General features: G+C 48.6%; 1 protein-coding gene across 2 annotated transcripts in view; it reads left to right on the top strand.

The window, feature by feature from the left end:
* Positions 1 to 12016, top strand: part of MAP3K9 (mitogen-activated protein kinase kinase kinase 9) — a gene marked incomplete at both ends in the record, with an annotated part of 56182 nt that extends 44166 nt beyond the window's left edge. Inside the window, 9 exons of one of the 2 annotated variants that reach the window (XM_080937816.1) lie at positions 307 to 455; positions 1274 to 1449; positions 2654 to 2894; positions 4038 to 4160; positions 4768 to 4921; positions 7010 to 7078; positions 8307 to 8419; positions 9318 to 10130; positions 11532 to 12016. In XM_080937816.1, the coding sequence (XP_080793942.1) occupies positions 307 to 455; positions 1274 to 1449; positions 2654 to 2894; positions 4038 to 4160; positions 4768 to 4921; positions 7010 to 7078; positions 8307 to 8419; positions 9318 to 10130; positions 11532 to 12016 (2323 nt within the window). The remainder of the gene's footprint in view (positions 1 to 306; positions 456 to 1273; positions 1450 to 2653; positions 2895 to 4037; positions 4161 to 4767; positions 4922 to 7009; positions 7079 to 8306; positions 8420 to 9317; positions 10131 to 11531) is intronic. The other variant, XM_080937817.1, reaches the window with a different exon arrangement.
* Positions 12017 to 13508: the final 1492 nt, after the last annotated feature.

Raw genomic sequence — 13508 nt, 5'->3', positions numbered from 1 at the left:
GACAACTTCGAGACTAATGGTGTTGCTCTCTACAGAGGAGGGATTAGAGCTCAGAGCAGTGTAGCGATTTCGCCCATGGATTCATAGGTAGAACATGATGGAACAGGAGTGAAGCAGATGTACCTGGCTCCAGAGCCTTTGCTTTTCCCTGGTAGGCCTGTGGCATCCCTTTATGTCACTGTGTCTGTTTCATTCGTTCTTCTTTGGTTTGAAGACGGTGTGGGATGCCTGGAAAAACCTTGGTAGGTACTTTGGTGAGGTAGTCACTGCCATTTCTCAGAGTTTCTGTCCTGTTTCTCTCTCCAGCTATGGAGTACTGCTTTGGGAACTGCTGACTGGCGAGGTGCCCTTTCGGGGCATTGATGGCTTAGCAGTGGCTTACGGTGTGGCTATGAACAAACTCGCCCTTCCTATCCCTTCTACGTGTCCAGAGCCTTTTGCCAAACTCATGGAAGGTAAGTAACTCCTGTCCTGAGGAAAGCTGATGGCTGTTAACCTTTACACAACACCTGGAAGACGCTTTCTAATATCATGAGATCTGCTGCAGGAAAAGGAGATAAAGTATTAGCCACCCAGGGGGAAGAGTTGGTAAGCTGTTTCTAGACAGTGGCCACACCCTGCTAAAACAGGTTCCTTTTTGCAGAGACTATAGAAATTAGTAACTAAAACCTGCTATCTTGCATTCCGGAATTGTATTATGTAATACAAAGTAAGCTACTCTTCTCACACCTGAGCATCTTGTGTGTAGAACTAAAGGTTATCTGGGAAGAAAGGGGCTCTAAAATCACTAAGTCAAAAACATAATTTTGTGAGAAATGCAAAGCTAGGCAAAGTGAAGGGGGAAAGCTCACTCTGCATGGGGAGGCTGGTAGGCTCGCTCCTCCTGACTCACCCAGATGTTCCCCTCTTTGCCTTCTCCTATGAGGTGTGGGGATGGTAGCTTGTGTACACGTAGGAGTTTGGGGCATGGTCACCCACAGTCCACTTGAACCACACACTGTAAGCTGGCAGCTGAGGCCAGCACGGGAAGCTTTGTTCTTGCTTTCCATGCACATGCTCAACACTGTTCAGGACAATGTCTGACTTCCGGTTTCCCCTCTTCGTGGTTATGGTGGTGGACGGTATGCTTTCCTGCTGGGCGTTCCCTAAATTCAGGGTTCTGTTTTCTAGGAGAACTGAGGCCATTTTCTAGTGAGTGGGGCATGCTGTATCACGAGGCTTCTGTTCGCCTCTTCCTGCTTACAGCTTTCTCTTTCTTCTGATTCCCTCTCAGACTGCTGGAACCCCGATCCCCACTCCCGTCCATCCTTCACAAGCATTCTGGACCAGCTAACAACTATAGAAGAGTCTGGTTTCTTTGAGATGCCCAAGGACTCCTTCCACTGCCTGCAGGACGACTGGAAACATGAGATCCAGGAGATGTTTGACCAACTCAGGGCCAAAGAAAAGGTAGAGAGGAGGGGAAGGCAGGTCTTGTCTTAGCAGAGATGCTTCACTGGGGTATCTGGACTTAGGGTGCCAACCACTGACACCAGTGCCTTCTTGCAATCTGCTTGGTTGTCCACACCATAGGACTGGAGCCTTTTCATGATTTTATAAAGTGTTCTGAATCATCTGGGGACTTCAGCATCTCTTAGCTTGCTGGAGTCCGCTTTTGGGTTTGGTGGTTATTCCCCCAGTGACCCTCTCTTTTTTTCTGTGTATGACCCTAGCAATCAGTGTCCACACAAATGAAACCAATGATGTACAATTATATGCCCTGTAATGTCTGGAGGGCCAAATCTGGGTGCCTGAGAGATGCTCATATAGTCTTGGTTAATTTCTTTAGTCTCTTCTTACTCTGTACTATAGAAACTTGGGGAGTTAATAGTACTGTGATAGCCAGGTGTGCCTATAATTTCAGCTCTCAGGAGGCTGAGGAAGGAGGGTTGCAAGTTTGAGACCAGGGCTATAAAGTAATTCAAGACTAGCCTGGGCTCTAGTGTGAAACCTTGTCTTAAAGGGTTCAGTGAATAAGTAAATAGCAATATGATAATGATCAAGTCTAAAGTTGTATATGATTCATTGTTGCTCTTTTGTTTCCACTTGAAAACTGTCATGAAGCCTTTGGTCCTGCTATTATGACAGCAGGTGGGGCCAGTGTGATTGTTCCCATCTCACAGCTGAGGGCCGGGATGTCCACCTTCATGGAGCTAGGAAGGGAGGAAGTGGGACCTTAAGCCTGGGCCATCAATACTAAGCCCTTTCTGTAGTGCCTTTGTTGTCTCTACACAAATAGTTTACAAATAATTTCTGAATCTAATTAGAGAGATTAATCTCCTTTGGAACACAGTGATCCCAAGCTATTGGGAGGTCGTTGACCTGCCGTAGTGGCTGGGGTGGCAGGATGGAACGGCCAAGAGCGAATCTCAAGGGATCCCACCCAAGAGCCCATTGATAGGATTCTGTCACTGCCACTCCTCCAGCTAGGAGGACCTCCATCACGGCTGGCTTTTGTAAGGTTGATAGGTCACCGACTCCAGCCACCTTTCTTTTCAGTCAGAATGTAATTTGTAAGTTACACAAGCCAGTAAGAGAAATGGAGATTGGATCTTGTCAGTAAGTAGTTATAGTCAGCCCCTCACCCCTCTCTCTACTGCTTCCCTGTCTGTAGGAGCTCCGAACGTGGGAGGAGGAGCTGACCCGGGCTGCGCTCCAGCAGAAGAACCAGGAGGAGCTGCTTAGGCGTAGGGAGCAGGAGCTGGCTGAGCGGGAGATCGACATCCTGGAACGAGAGCTCAACATCATCATCCACCAGCTGTGCCAGGAAAAGCCCAGGGTGAAGAAACGCAAGGGCAAGTTCAGGAAGAGCCGGCTGAAGCTCAAGGACGGCAACCGCATCAGCCTCCCCTCTGGTCAGTGGCAGAGAGCAGGACCAGGAGCTGCCGTGGCAGGGGTGGAAACACAGACCATGACTCCTAAAGTAAAGCTTTTTGGGACGGGCCATCTCGCTCAGTGGATGACAGGTTCTGGGGAGCTGCTCATTGGAGAAGGATTTGCATCATTTGGGTGAAGGGATTCTCAGGTGTTCCTAGATGAGAAATCTTAATCTTGAAAAGGACTTTGTCTTGTTTCTTTTTACAGTTCTCAGAGCATTCAATATTAGGTTAATAAGTAACTGTTATAATAAGATTCACATGCAGCCTCTCAGAAGCACATTGGCTCCAGAAAGGCTCATATTCAGTTCTGTTACCTGGGAAATGTAAAGAAATAAGAATCTGAGTTAGAACCTCGGTGGAGTGTAATGTGCCCAAGGGGGCACGTGAGTATTTCTATAGATAAAAAAAGTCTTTGTGTTCTAAATCTATAAGGCCTTGGGAAGTAAGCTTATTAGAATTTAAGGAAACCAAGAATGAGGTGGTCAGAGTGGCCGTGGGTGATCTTTAAGCCTTGGAATAATGGCTTAGGCCCCGTCAAGGGAACTAAGTCATCAAATCGAGAGGATGTGCTCATGAGAGTGAGCTCTGCTGTCCTTGTCACATGTGATTTGGTTGGTTTTGTTCGCTTGGTTGTTTTGTTTATTGTAAGTAGTGAGGTATCTTTGGTATACGTGGAGCACCTAGACTGTGCCGGGACTATACACTAGAGTAGATGTGAATCTCTGGGCCCGTTTGCAGGGGAAGGTTAGAGTAGTGGACAGAGACCTGACAGACAAGGAGGAGGCTGAAACTCAGGACTGGAGCTGAGCATCTGTCATGACCTGATCCTTAATACACCTGCAATGTGTGAGGCGCATCAGATGTGACATGCACCAGAAAGCGGCTCTCAGGCTGTCACTGTCCACCTGTGTCCATTAAACAGAGCACTATGAAGACTGCTGTCTCTGCCTTCATTTTGTCATATTTCCCTTTGAGGGAAAAAGAGGTAGCCGTGAAGAAGACAAAGCTTCTCAGGAGATGAAGGCCTGCCTCTCAGGCCTTCTAGAGACATCAGATTTCTTAAATAAATTTGACTGTGTGGTAACCCTAATGCATGTGTGTTTGTCTCTCCCCGAGCAGATTTCCAGCACAAGTTCACGGTGCAGGCCTCCCCAACCATGGATAAAAGGAAGAGTCTGATCAGCAACCGATCGAGTCCTCCTGCAAGCCCCACCATCATCCCTCGCCTTCGAGCCATTCAGTGTGAGACAGTTTCCAAAACTGAGGCCAGACATACCAAGGGATACTGTCCCCTGCTCTGCTCAGCCAGTGACTAATCCAGGCTTGTTCCAGCTGTAACTTCTGCCACCTTCCCCAACAGTGTGTGCACACACACGTGCATTAGCAGACCCTCAGGCTTCCTGCTCCTTGTCCTGTTGTTCACTTCTGTGCTGTTTCCTCCACCTCTAACACGCAGTCAGACACAACAGGGGGTTGTGGGTATGGGAAACTCTTTAGGGAATTGCAAAGCAATTTGGAAACTGGAGTGACATCTATACAGATTGGTGTCCGCCTGAGGACCTCCATACTGTCTGCCCTACTGGGCGCCACTGTTCTTCCCTCTGCACTTCCCAAGCTGAGGCTTTCCAAAGCCTAGGTCTAAGAAAACTCATCATAGGCCAAACCTGGATATAAATAAAGTTTTATTTTTACTATAGTAATTGCTTTAAATAAATGTGTGCTCGTGTGTTTGTGTTCTGTGTGTGTGTGTGTGTGTGTGTGTGTGTGTGTGTGTTTGTGTGCGTGCGTGCATGTGGTCTGTCTGCTGTTTTTGGAGATACTTATCTTACTCAACCTTTGTTATTCACAGTGACACCAGGTGAAAGTAGTAAAACCTGGGGCCGGAGCTCAGTTGTTCCAAAAGAGGAAGGGGAGGAGGAAGAGAAGAGGGCCCCAAAGAAGAAGGGCCGGACATGGGGACCAGGAACACTTGGGCAGAAAGAGCTCACATCAGGAGATGAAGGGTAAGAGGAAGATGACGTGAATGTCTCTATCACTCACAGACTGGCACGCCATTTTAAAGTATGATAGGAAATACTTTTGTTTCTCTTGTTTATTTTAATATGTTCAGAAAAGTATAAAGGTTCTGTTTTCTTTTCTAAGACAGGCTAGCCCAAACTGTTCAAGCTCTCTATCCTCCTGCCTCCACCTGCTGGAGTTACAGATGTGTGCTATCACCTCTAAGCTCTTCCTGACCTTTCTAGAGAGTTGTCCAGTTTCCTGGGTCCTGGGTTTCCTTGTAGGACAAGAATTGTCAAGTTGTTTCTATGGAAAGCCAGATAACATTTTAGGCTTCTGGGTCTTCACAGTGACAGAGAAATGTAAAAGCTGCCCCAGACTCTGAGTGACACATAAGTGATGAGCCCATGTGGCTGTGTTCCATTCAAGCCTCCCCAGTGGCAGGCATGGTTGGAATCAGTCCACTGCTTTGCCACTCCCTGCATGTGTTCTCAAGACAGCAGATAGCACAAAGGGGACAGGAATGGAGGAAGCTGGGCTAAGTGGGGTAAGACCCTAGTCTGCCCCATAAAACATGCGTTCAGAGGAAAGGGAGAAAAAGCAGGATCAACAGGGCTTTACCCTGAACCGGAGGCAGGCACAGCACTGCAGCCCTGCCACTGCCCTGGAACGTACTGTGCCCCCTGGGCTGCCTTGCTACTCTCCACTGACCACACGTTAGTGCCCTTCTAGGCAGAGGGTTTTGTGACTTAGGTGTGCTGTGTCCTCACTTGTAGGCTGGAGGCTGGGGGGGGGGCCAAATTCTTTGCATCTCCGTTTTCCATAGGCCAGGCCTGATGTCGCAGAGAGTTGGACAGGGACTCAGCTCCATAGTTATCAGTGGAACTCATGTTTTCTCAACCACAAGATGGGACATAAGACTAGTACCCAGCTTAAGGGTTGGCTGAGCTCCTCTTTGTGAGTGCATGAGTTAGCTGGCGCCTGGTGAACGCACATACTTATCAGCTGTGACGACGGTGCCCCGCCTTCCCTGTCACTACTTAATGTCCGAAGTGTGAACAGCACGGTTTGGATTTCTTCTAGAGTACTTCCTGCTACTCTGAGTGTGAGGATCGCAATCCCAGCACCATTTTCAGTGACTTCCCATTGCAGAGCTTGGGAATAGAGCAGATATAAGAACCTTGCAGTCTGTCCTTCATGGCCTGGCTCTGAGGAACCCAGTCACCCCGAATCACTGGATACTTCTGACAGTATAAATTCTAAGGCTAACCAGACTAGCTGTTGCTTATGGTAATTACATCTTGTAAACTACATTTTCAGTGAATATGCACAGTAATGGTTTCATTTCGGCTCTCACAGTATGGACAGTACCGTTTTTCTTCCTCCCCGCCTTCCCTCTTCCTGCAGGTCCTTCCTCCTCAAAGGGGATTGTCATAATGTTGCTGCTTCTGCTTCACTTAAAGGGCTTTGTTTGCTTTGGTTTTGTCTTGGTAGTAAATTAACCTTCTTACACTACGGAATGTTAATTTGTACTTTTCTTTCTTCTTACATAGATCTGTCCTTGCAGACTTTTGAGACAATTAAGAAGCACATGCCTTGGTTTTTTATTATTCTCAATTCTCATTGAAGAAATGAAAGTGTATTCTAACAAGCCTAAGATCAGTTGTCTTTGATGTCAGGGGTGTTAGGAGATCTCTCCATGGTAATATTACTAATTTTGGTGCCTGTTGACTGAAGAAAATTTATAATGGCAAAACCCTTGAATTCAGTGAAGTGAATTCCCACCTCCCCCATTCATCTAACTACACATCTGTAGGAAACGGCAGCTCACTGTTGGCAGCTTAGGTGTTTTTGACCCACAGCCCCTTGCAGTTACCCTTGGGCTGTCCAGGGACCTTTGTCCCTTACATTGGAAGGGCCTGTGCCTGAAACAGCTCCAACATGGCAGCCTTTTCTGGGGGAAGGTATGCTGATTGGACAGGCAGAGCACTGCTGGCCAAGTAGCTGGTCCAGCCTGGGCAGTTTGAGTATGGGAGAGGGCAAGCTGGCTGTGCTCTCTACTGCATATTGCTGATTCTCTTTATTCATTGAAGATCCCCCCAGAGACGGGAAAAAGCTAATGGCTTAAGTACCCCATCAGAGTCTCCACACTTCCACTTGGGGTGAGTCCAGTCTCCACTCATCCACAGCTGAATTGGTAGCAACTTCCATTTCCCTGTTCTCATTCCTCATCGCTGCAGGTGACAAGCTGGTTATTTTTTTAAGAGCAGTGCACCTTGGGAAAATTGCTCTGTTGACCCACCCCAGTTGCTGGGCTGCTCCTTGCACATTGTGTCTACAGAAGTCCGTGTGCTGTGCATCCTTGAGCACTGGCTTTGATTTGCTAATCTGGGCTTCCTCAGGTCCAGTACTAGAGGAACTATCATAACAGTGCAGTGGGAACTCCCAGGCTGTGGTGTTGGCCACTCTAGCTCTGTATTTTGTGCTTCAATTCACCAGTGTTTCTGACTGCACAGTTCTGAGGCTCAGGAGAAAGTTGAGCCTTCTCTCTCCCTTTGGTGGCTTCAGACCCTGAAAGAGTAGGCGTTAGGTGTATGGGTCTTTAGCATTAAAACTCGAGAGTCCTCTCTGGCTGATGTGCTAGGCCACCATAGCATACAGATTCTTCAGTGCTCCCTTTTACTGCTCTCTAGGGGAAAGACCAGTTCTTGTAACTGAAGGGGCATCCGTTCTGTCTCTGGAGAGTTGCCAGGCTTGCCAAGTGAGCTGATGGCAAGGATTTGTCTCCAGACAAACAGACTTGAGCAGCACATAGTGTCCCCCATATACATAGACCTGCCCCACGTGTACTGGGTGGGTGCAGCTTTCTTGCTTGATTTTCTTTTTTCCTTTTGAAGAGTGAATGGCTTTGGAAGCTTGAGCATGCGAGATAGAAGCTTGGAAGGAGAAGCTGAGAAACATTATGAGTGGAGTAGCCGGGGCCATTTCTGCTGGTTCATCTGCCCCATGCTTGCCTTGCACTGCAGGTGTTTGCACTGAAATACTTGTGTTGTTCTGAGTGTGTTGTGTTTGCTTCCTATGAGTTGATTGCCTTTCCCTTAAGAATGGCTCAGACAAGACCTTCCGCAAGCTCAGTCCTTACTCTTTCTGTCTGCTTGCCCACCTGCTCGCTTGTTCTTCCATGATTTCATAGCATGTGAGGGGCTGGGTTAAACCACCGCCTTTCATCTCCTAGAGCATGTGCACTTGTTTGTGAACTAGGAGGGCTCAGGAAGAGTTGTCTGATCCCTGAGGCTTTCAGTGTGATTAAGTAGACAGACACTTTCTGGATGCCCATGGAGGCCATAAGGGAAATAAGCAGTGCTGACGAGTCTCTCCTCCTTCCTTCAGCCTCAAGTCTCTGGTCGACGGATACAAGCAGTGGTCATCCAGTGCCCCCAACCTGGGGAAGGGCCCGAGGAGTAGCCCCGCCCTGCCCGGGTTCACCAGCCTTATGGAGATAGGTAAGTAGAGCATTTGTCTTGGTTTTCTCCTGGTTTCCGTAGAAAATTCTTGGCCAGGTTTTCAGACTTGTTTAAGGATTCCTAGTATTATTATCCATAGGGTTTGTCTCATTTTTGTTCTCAACTTCTGGTTCTCTATACTGTCTTCTGCATTTTATCAGGTTTTCCTAAACCCCAGTTTCTGTGTATTGCAGCCATGGAAACTGCCTTTTGCCTTTTGCCCCAAGAATCCATCAGTAACCTCCTGGGGCAGTGTGCACGGATGAGGACTTGACCCGGACACATTTCCCCTTTCCTCGCCTGAGAATATTACTCTGCTACTGAATGGCAGCTGAGCTCTCTAAATGCTTTTCTTTCCAAGTCTTAATAGGCCCATTAATAGAACATATTGGCTCTCAAACATGGAGAGGATTCTGATCTCTTGTGAAGACCAATCTTAAGACATTTTGCTAAGAATCATGCTAGAAATCCAAAGCCTTTCTAGTTTATTAGAAAAAACTAAATAAAAGTACAGAAATAATAGAATGTTTCTAGTTCTAGTTTCTAGTTCTAATGTAGGAACTCATTCTGCATGTTCTTGTAAGCATCCCTATTGGGCAAAAGGTATTGCCCAGCGGCAACACACTTGCCTAGCAGCCATGAGTTGGCACAGCATTATACACACACTCAGCAAAGTCCCTAATGAGGGAGGTAGCAAATTAGCTGATACTCTTCTTTTGTAAGTTGGGAACTGGGCTCTGGAATGCGGGTGAATTTTCCATGTTGGTCTCAGTTGAGTGTAACAGAACAGTCTGCATTGGCTCAGTGTCCAGTTTCATGTCCTGCTTTTCTGACACTGAGCTGGGGAAAGACCAGACTCTTCACTCCATTTTCTCTGCCATTTTTCTTGTTTTCACAGAGGATGAGGATAGTGAAGGCCCAGGAAGTGGAGAGAATCATCTACAGCATTCACCTAACCAGTCCTACCTCTGTATCCCATTTCCTCGTGGAGAGGATGGGGAAGGCCCCTCCAGTGACGGAGCTCATGAGGAGCCCACCCCAGTCAACTCAGCTACCAGTACCCCTCAGCTGACACCAACCAACAGCCTCAAGCGCAGTGGTACCCACCACCGGCGCTGTGAGGTGGCTCTGCTTGGATGTGGAGCTGTTCTGGCAGCCACAGGCCTAGGGTTTGACTTGCTGGAAGCTGGCAAATGCCAGTTGCTTCCCCCAGAGGAACCTGAGCCACCAGTCCGGGAGGAGAAGAAGAGGCGTGAGGGTCTTTTCCAAAGGGCCAGCCGCCCTCGTCGGAGTACCAGCCCCCCGTCTCGAAAGCTCTTTAAGAAGGAAGAGCCAATGGCATTGCTAGGAGACCCCTCTGCCTCCTTGACACTGCTGTCTCTCTCCTCCATCTCTGAATGCAACTCTACCCGCTCCCTACTGCGCTCTGACAGTGATGAGATTGTGGTGTATGAAATGCCAGTCAGCCCAGTTGAAGCTCCACCCCTAACCCAATGCACCTACAACCCCCTCGTTAATGTCCGAGTGGAGCGCTTCAAGAGAGACCCCAACCAGTCCTTGACTCCTACCCATGTCACCCTTACAGCCCCCACACAGCCTAGTAGTCACAGGCGGACTCCTTCAGATGGGGCACTTAAGCCAACAGCAGCTGCTCCAGCACTAGGCAGCAGGAGCCCCTCCAGCAATGGAATGAGTCCCAGTCCTGGAACAGGTGAGTTCTGGCCACCTCTCTTCTTGCTTCATTATTGCCCCCAGGAGTAAAAGTGTCTGTAAGTGGCTCATTTTCTCTCCCTTTACTTATGGATTCAAATAAGCCCCATTTCTTCTTTTCTTGCTCAACCATGTAAGAAATATGATATGGGATTTGCAAGGTGTCCAGAGCTGGCTGACTTCTCTCTGCCCTGTATCACAGGCATCTTCTCCTGACTGTTGATAGGAGACAGGCAGTTTAGGAGGAGACCGAAGAGACAGACAAGGGCTTCAATGGCTTGTTGAAACCCTGCTCTGGGGCAGGGTGGAGGTTCCAGCCTCCAAGGGCAGCTGTCAAGCTCCTTGTTCCCTAAAGATTCTGTAGCTACAATGAAGGAGTCTTCACCACACCCAAGGAAGGGTGTTTTCTGCCACATACTTGGACTCCTGCCATTATAGCTTTAGTTCAGACACACACCTAAGGTCAGCTGCCACCCATCCGTCACGTTCTCTGTCACTAATTCCTGAGTCACACCTACCCATTCACAACTGGAGACATGTCTAGAAGGTGACTGTCCACGTGTATAAATTTGTCTTTAGCAGTTGACCCCAGAAACTCTTGTGAATGTGCACTTTCAACTTAGGACTTCCCTACCCCCAATCCTTGCTCCCTAAAAGGCCTGAGTCTGGCTAAAAAGCACCCCCTACTTAGTCCAGTGAGAGAGCAAAGGTACAGTCGTGCCCTTTCCATGACATAGTTGTGTGTGTGTGTGTGTGTGTGATGGTTGTTTCACACCTTTGTGGAAGCCTCCTGTAGGTTTGTCTGTTACACCTTTTTGGGAATAGAGACAGCATGAATCATCTTTACATTTTTGCTGCCTAGCTTGTTTCCTGTCATATGGCTATTACTTAGATGAACACTGAACAGCAGTCATTCCCTTAAATCAAGGGTCAGCAAACTGTTTTGGGAAAGGACAAGATGGTAAATATTTTGGGTTTTGTGAGTTAAATAACCTTTTTCTTTCTCTTCCTTCCTTTCTTTCTTTCTCTCTTTTTCTGTAACTACTCAGCTATACTGCTGAAGATACAAAGCAACTACAGAATGTATCAAAAATGTGTCTCAGTAAAACTTTACTCACAAACATAGGGGACCACGTTATGGGTCCTTTCCCAACATCTGCCTTAAATTAGTTTATTATACACCCCCCCAGTATGGTACTATTATTTGACCCAAGGCTACTTTGTTTCTGTTCACTACTGTACCACTAGCACCTGCCAGCACACTGCTTGACACAGTGTAAACATTTGTTTAATTCCTTTTGTCCCACGTGGCTAAGCATCTGGAAGTATGAGGAAGGTGCAGACTTCAGCTGGAAACAATGGCACCATCATCTGATGTCTTTCCCATTGTCTCTCTGACCAGGCATGTTGAAAACTCCCAGTCCCAGCCGAGACCCAGGTGAATTCCCCCGTCTCCCTGACCCCAATGTGGTCTTTCCCCCAACTCCAAGGCGCTGGAACACACAGCGAGACTCTACCTTAGAGAGACCCAAGACCCTGGAGTTTCTGCCTCGGCCACGTCCTTCTGCCAACCGGCAGCGGCTGGACCCTTGGTGGTTTGTGTCTCCCAGCCATGCCCGCAGCGCCTCCCCAGCCAACAGCTCCAGCACAGAGACGCCCAGCAATCTGGACTCCTGCTTTGCCAGCAGCAGCAGCACTGTAGAAGAGCGACCCGGACTTCCAGCCCTGCTCCCTTTACAGACAGGGCCACTGCCCACTGCTGAGCGGACACTTCTGGACCTGGACGCTGAGGGGCAGAGCCAGGATAGCACTGTGCCCCTATGCAGAGCTGAACTGAACGCACATGGGCCTTCCCCATATGAGATCCAACAGGAGTTCTGGTCTTAGTGTAAAAAGGGTCAGAGTGGGCAAGGGAGAAGTCGGAGGAGCGGAGGGAGCTGGCTGGCACAGCCGGGTCTCAGTTAGGCCCCTGGGATCCAGACCTCCTCCTTGCACTGAGAATGCACTTTGAAGATGGAAGGGATGGGAAAGCAGGGCCACCGCAGAGGGTCTCCTGCCCTGCAGTATCTCTTCATGTCCACTAGAGGGCTGTCAGCTCCAGCTGTGTAGAGAGGGGTGTGTGCACTTGTCCCGTCTGCCCCCGCCCCTTTCCCCCCTCCCCCGTCTTCCTCACCTTCAGGGTGACACTGCAGAGTCATTCAGCCAAATCTGCCCACCGCCTCTCCCCCTCAGCTAGCCAGAACTGTCCTGGGTTCCTTTTGTCAGCCCTGAGTCCTGTTCACACACCTGAACCTGAACTGATGTTCTGTGATTGATCTGACTTATCGTCCATTCTTCCCACCACTCAGTGTCACCTTTGGTATTTGATGAGTGTCTTGTGTCCTAAGTCCTTTCGTGCCAGTTGATGGGGATAGTTTGGTCTTATGAAGGCTAGAGGGCTTGACAGACCTGGTACTACCTACCTGCGCAAATCTCAATAAGAACTGAGGGTTGGACAGGGAGGAGAGGAGGCAGTCTGGAGCAGTACAGTCAGGTTGGGTGGGAAGGGTGATAGAATCATGTCTTGGTTTGGTTTGGTTTTAGGTTTTAGAAACCAAGGGAGAAATCAGCACCTGCTGCATGGCTCCATCTACTCCCTGGGTTCAGATCACGACCGCACCAGGTTTGAATATGCAGCATGTTCATCTCAGGAATAGCTGTTCGGGAGACACACTCACTGACCCCAGTTCTGAAGTCGAGAACAGCGCCTGCATATGCTTGTCTTATTGGACTCCTGTTCTTTTCTCCAGTTTCTGCAGTCAGTGGGTTTAGGTCATGTGTGATTCGCAGATACACCTGCCGTATGTCAGTAGCATATGGGGTTGGGTCCTGGACCATGAGGTATGGAACTGTCCATTTTGTGATGTCTTTGAATGGAACCCTTAGTGGTAATGCTTGGGTTCAGGGAAGCAGTTGCATGGTGCCGTTCCTAAGGCAGTGGGCTGCTGACACATCTCAGTCTCTGTACACAGAGCCTTTGTGTGCTGACACATCTCAGTCTCTGTACACAGAGCCTTTGTGTTGGGCCCTGCACCATGAGCCGGGTAGCAGTGACCAGAGAGGCTAGTGCTGACGTGCTTAGTGTTTGTTTCTTAAGTATTGAGCTTCAGAGTGTTTTCCCACATTTTCCTCACTGCCCACTCCCTCTGAGCCCCCTGTGTTGTGTGTGCACCATGGTGTGACAGCAACAGCTTGGTTGAGGTTACAGTCCCCAGTGGTGTTGGAATCTGTCTATAGGTTCTCTGTGTTTGCAGCCTAGATGCCCAGAGGGTTAGAGCAGTGCACACGGTGCAGGTGACAGATTTCATCATTGCTGTTTCCATGGGAAACACGGATGAGA

This window comes from Micromys minutus (assembly GCF_963924665.1).
Source record: "Micromys minutus genome assembly, chromosome: 1".
Taxonomy (NCBI): domain Eukaryota; kingdom Metazoa; phylum Chordata; class Mammalia; order Rodentia; family Muridae; genus Micromys; species Micromys minutus.
The sequence above is the reverse complement of the archived record's forward strand: the minus strand, read 5'-3'. Positions and strand labels throughout refer to the sequence as shown.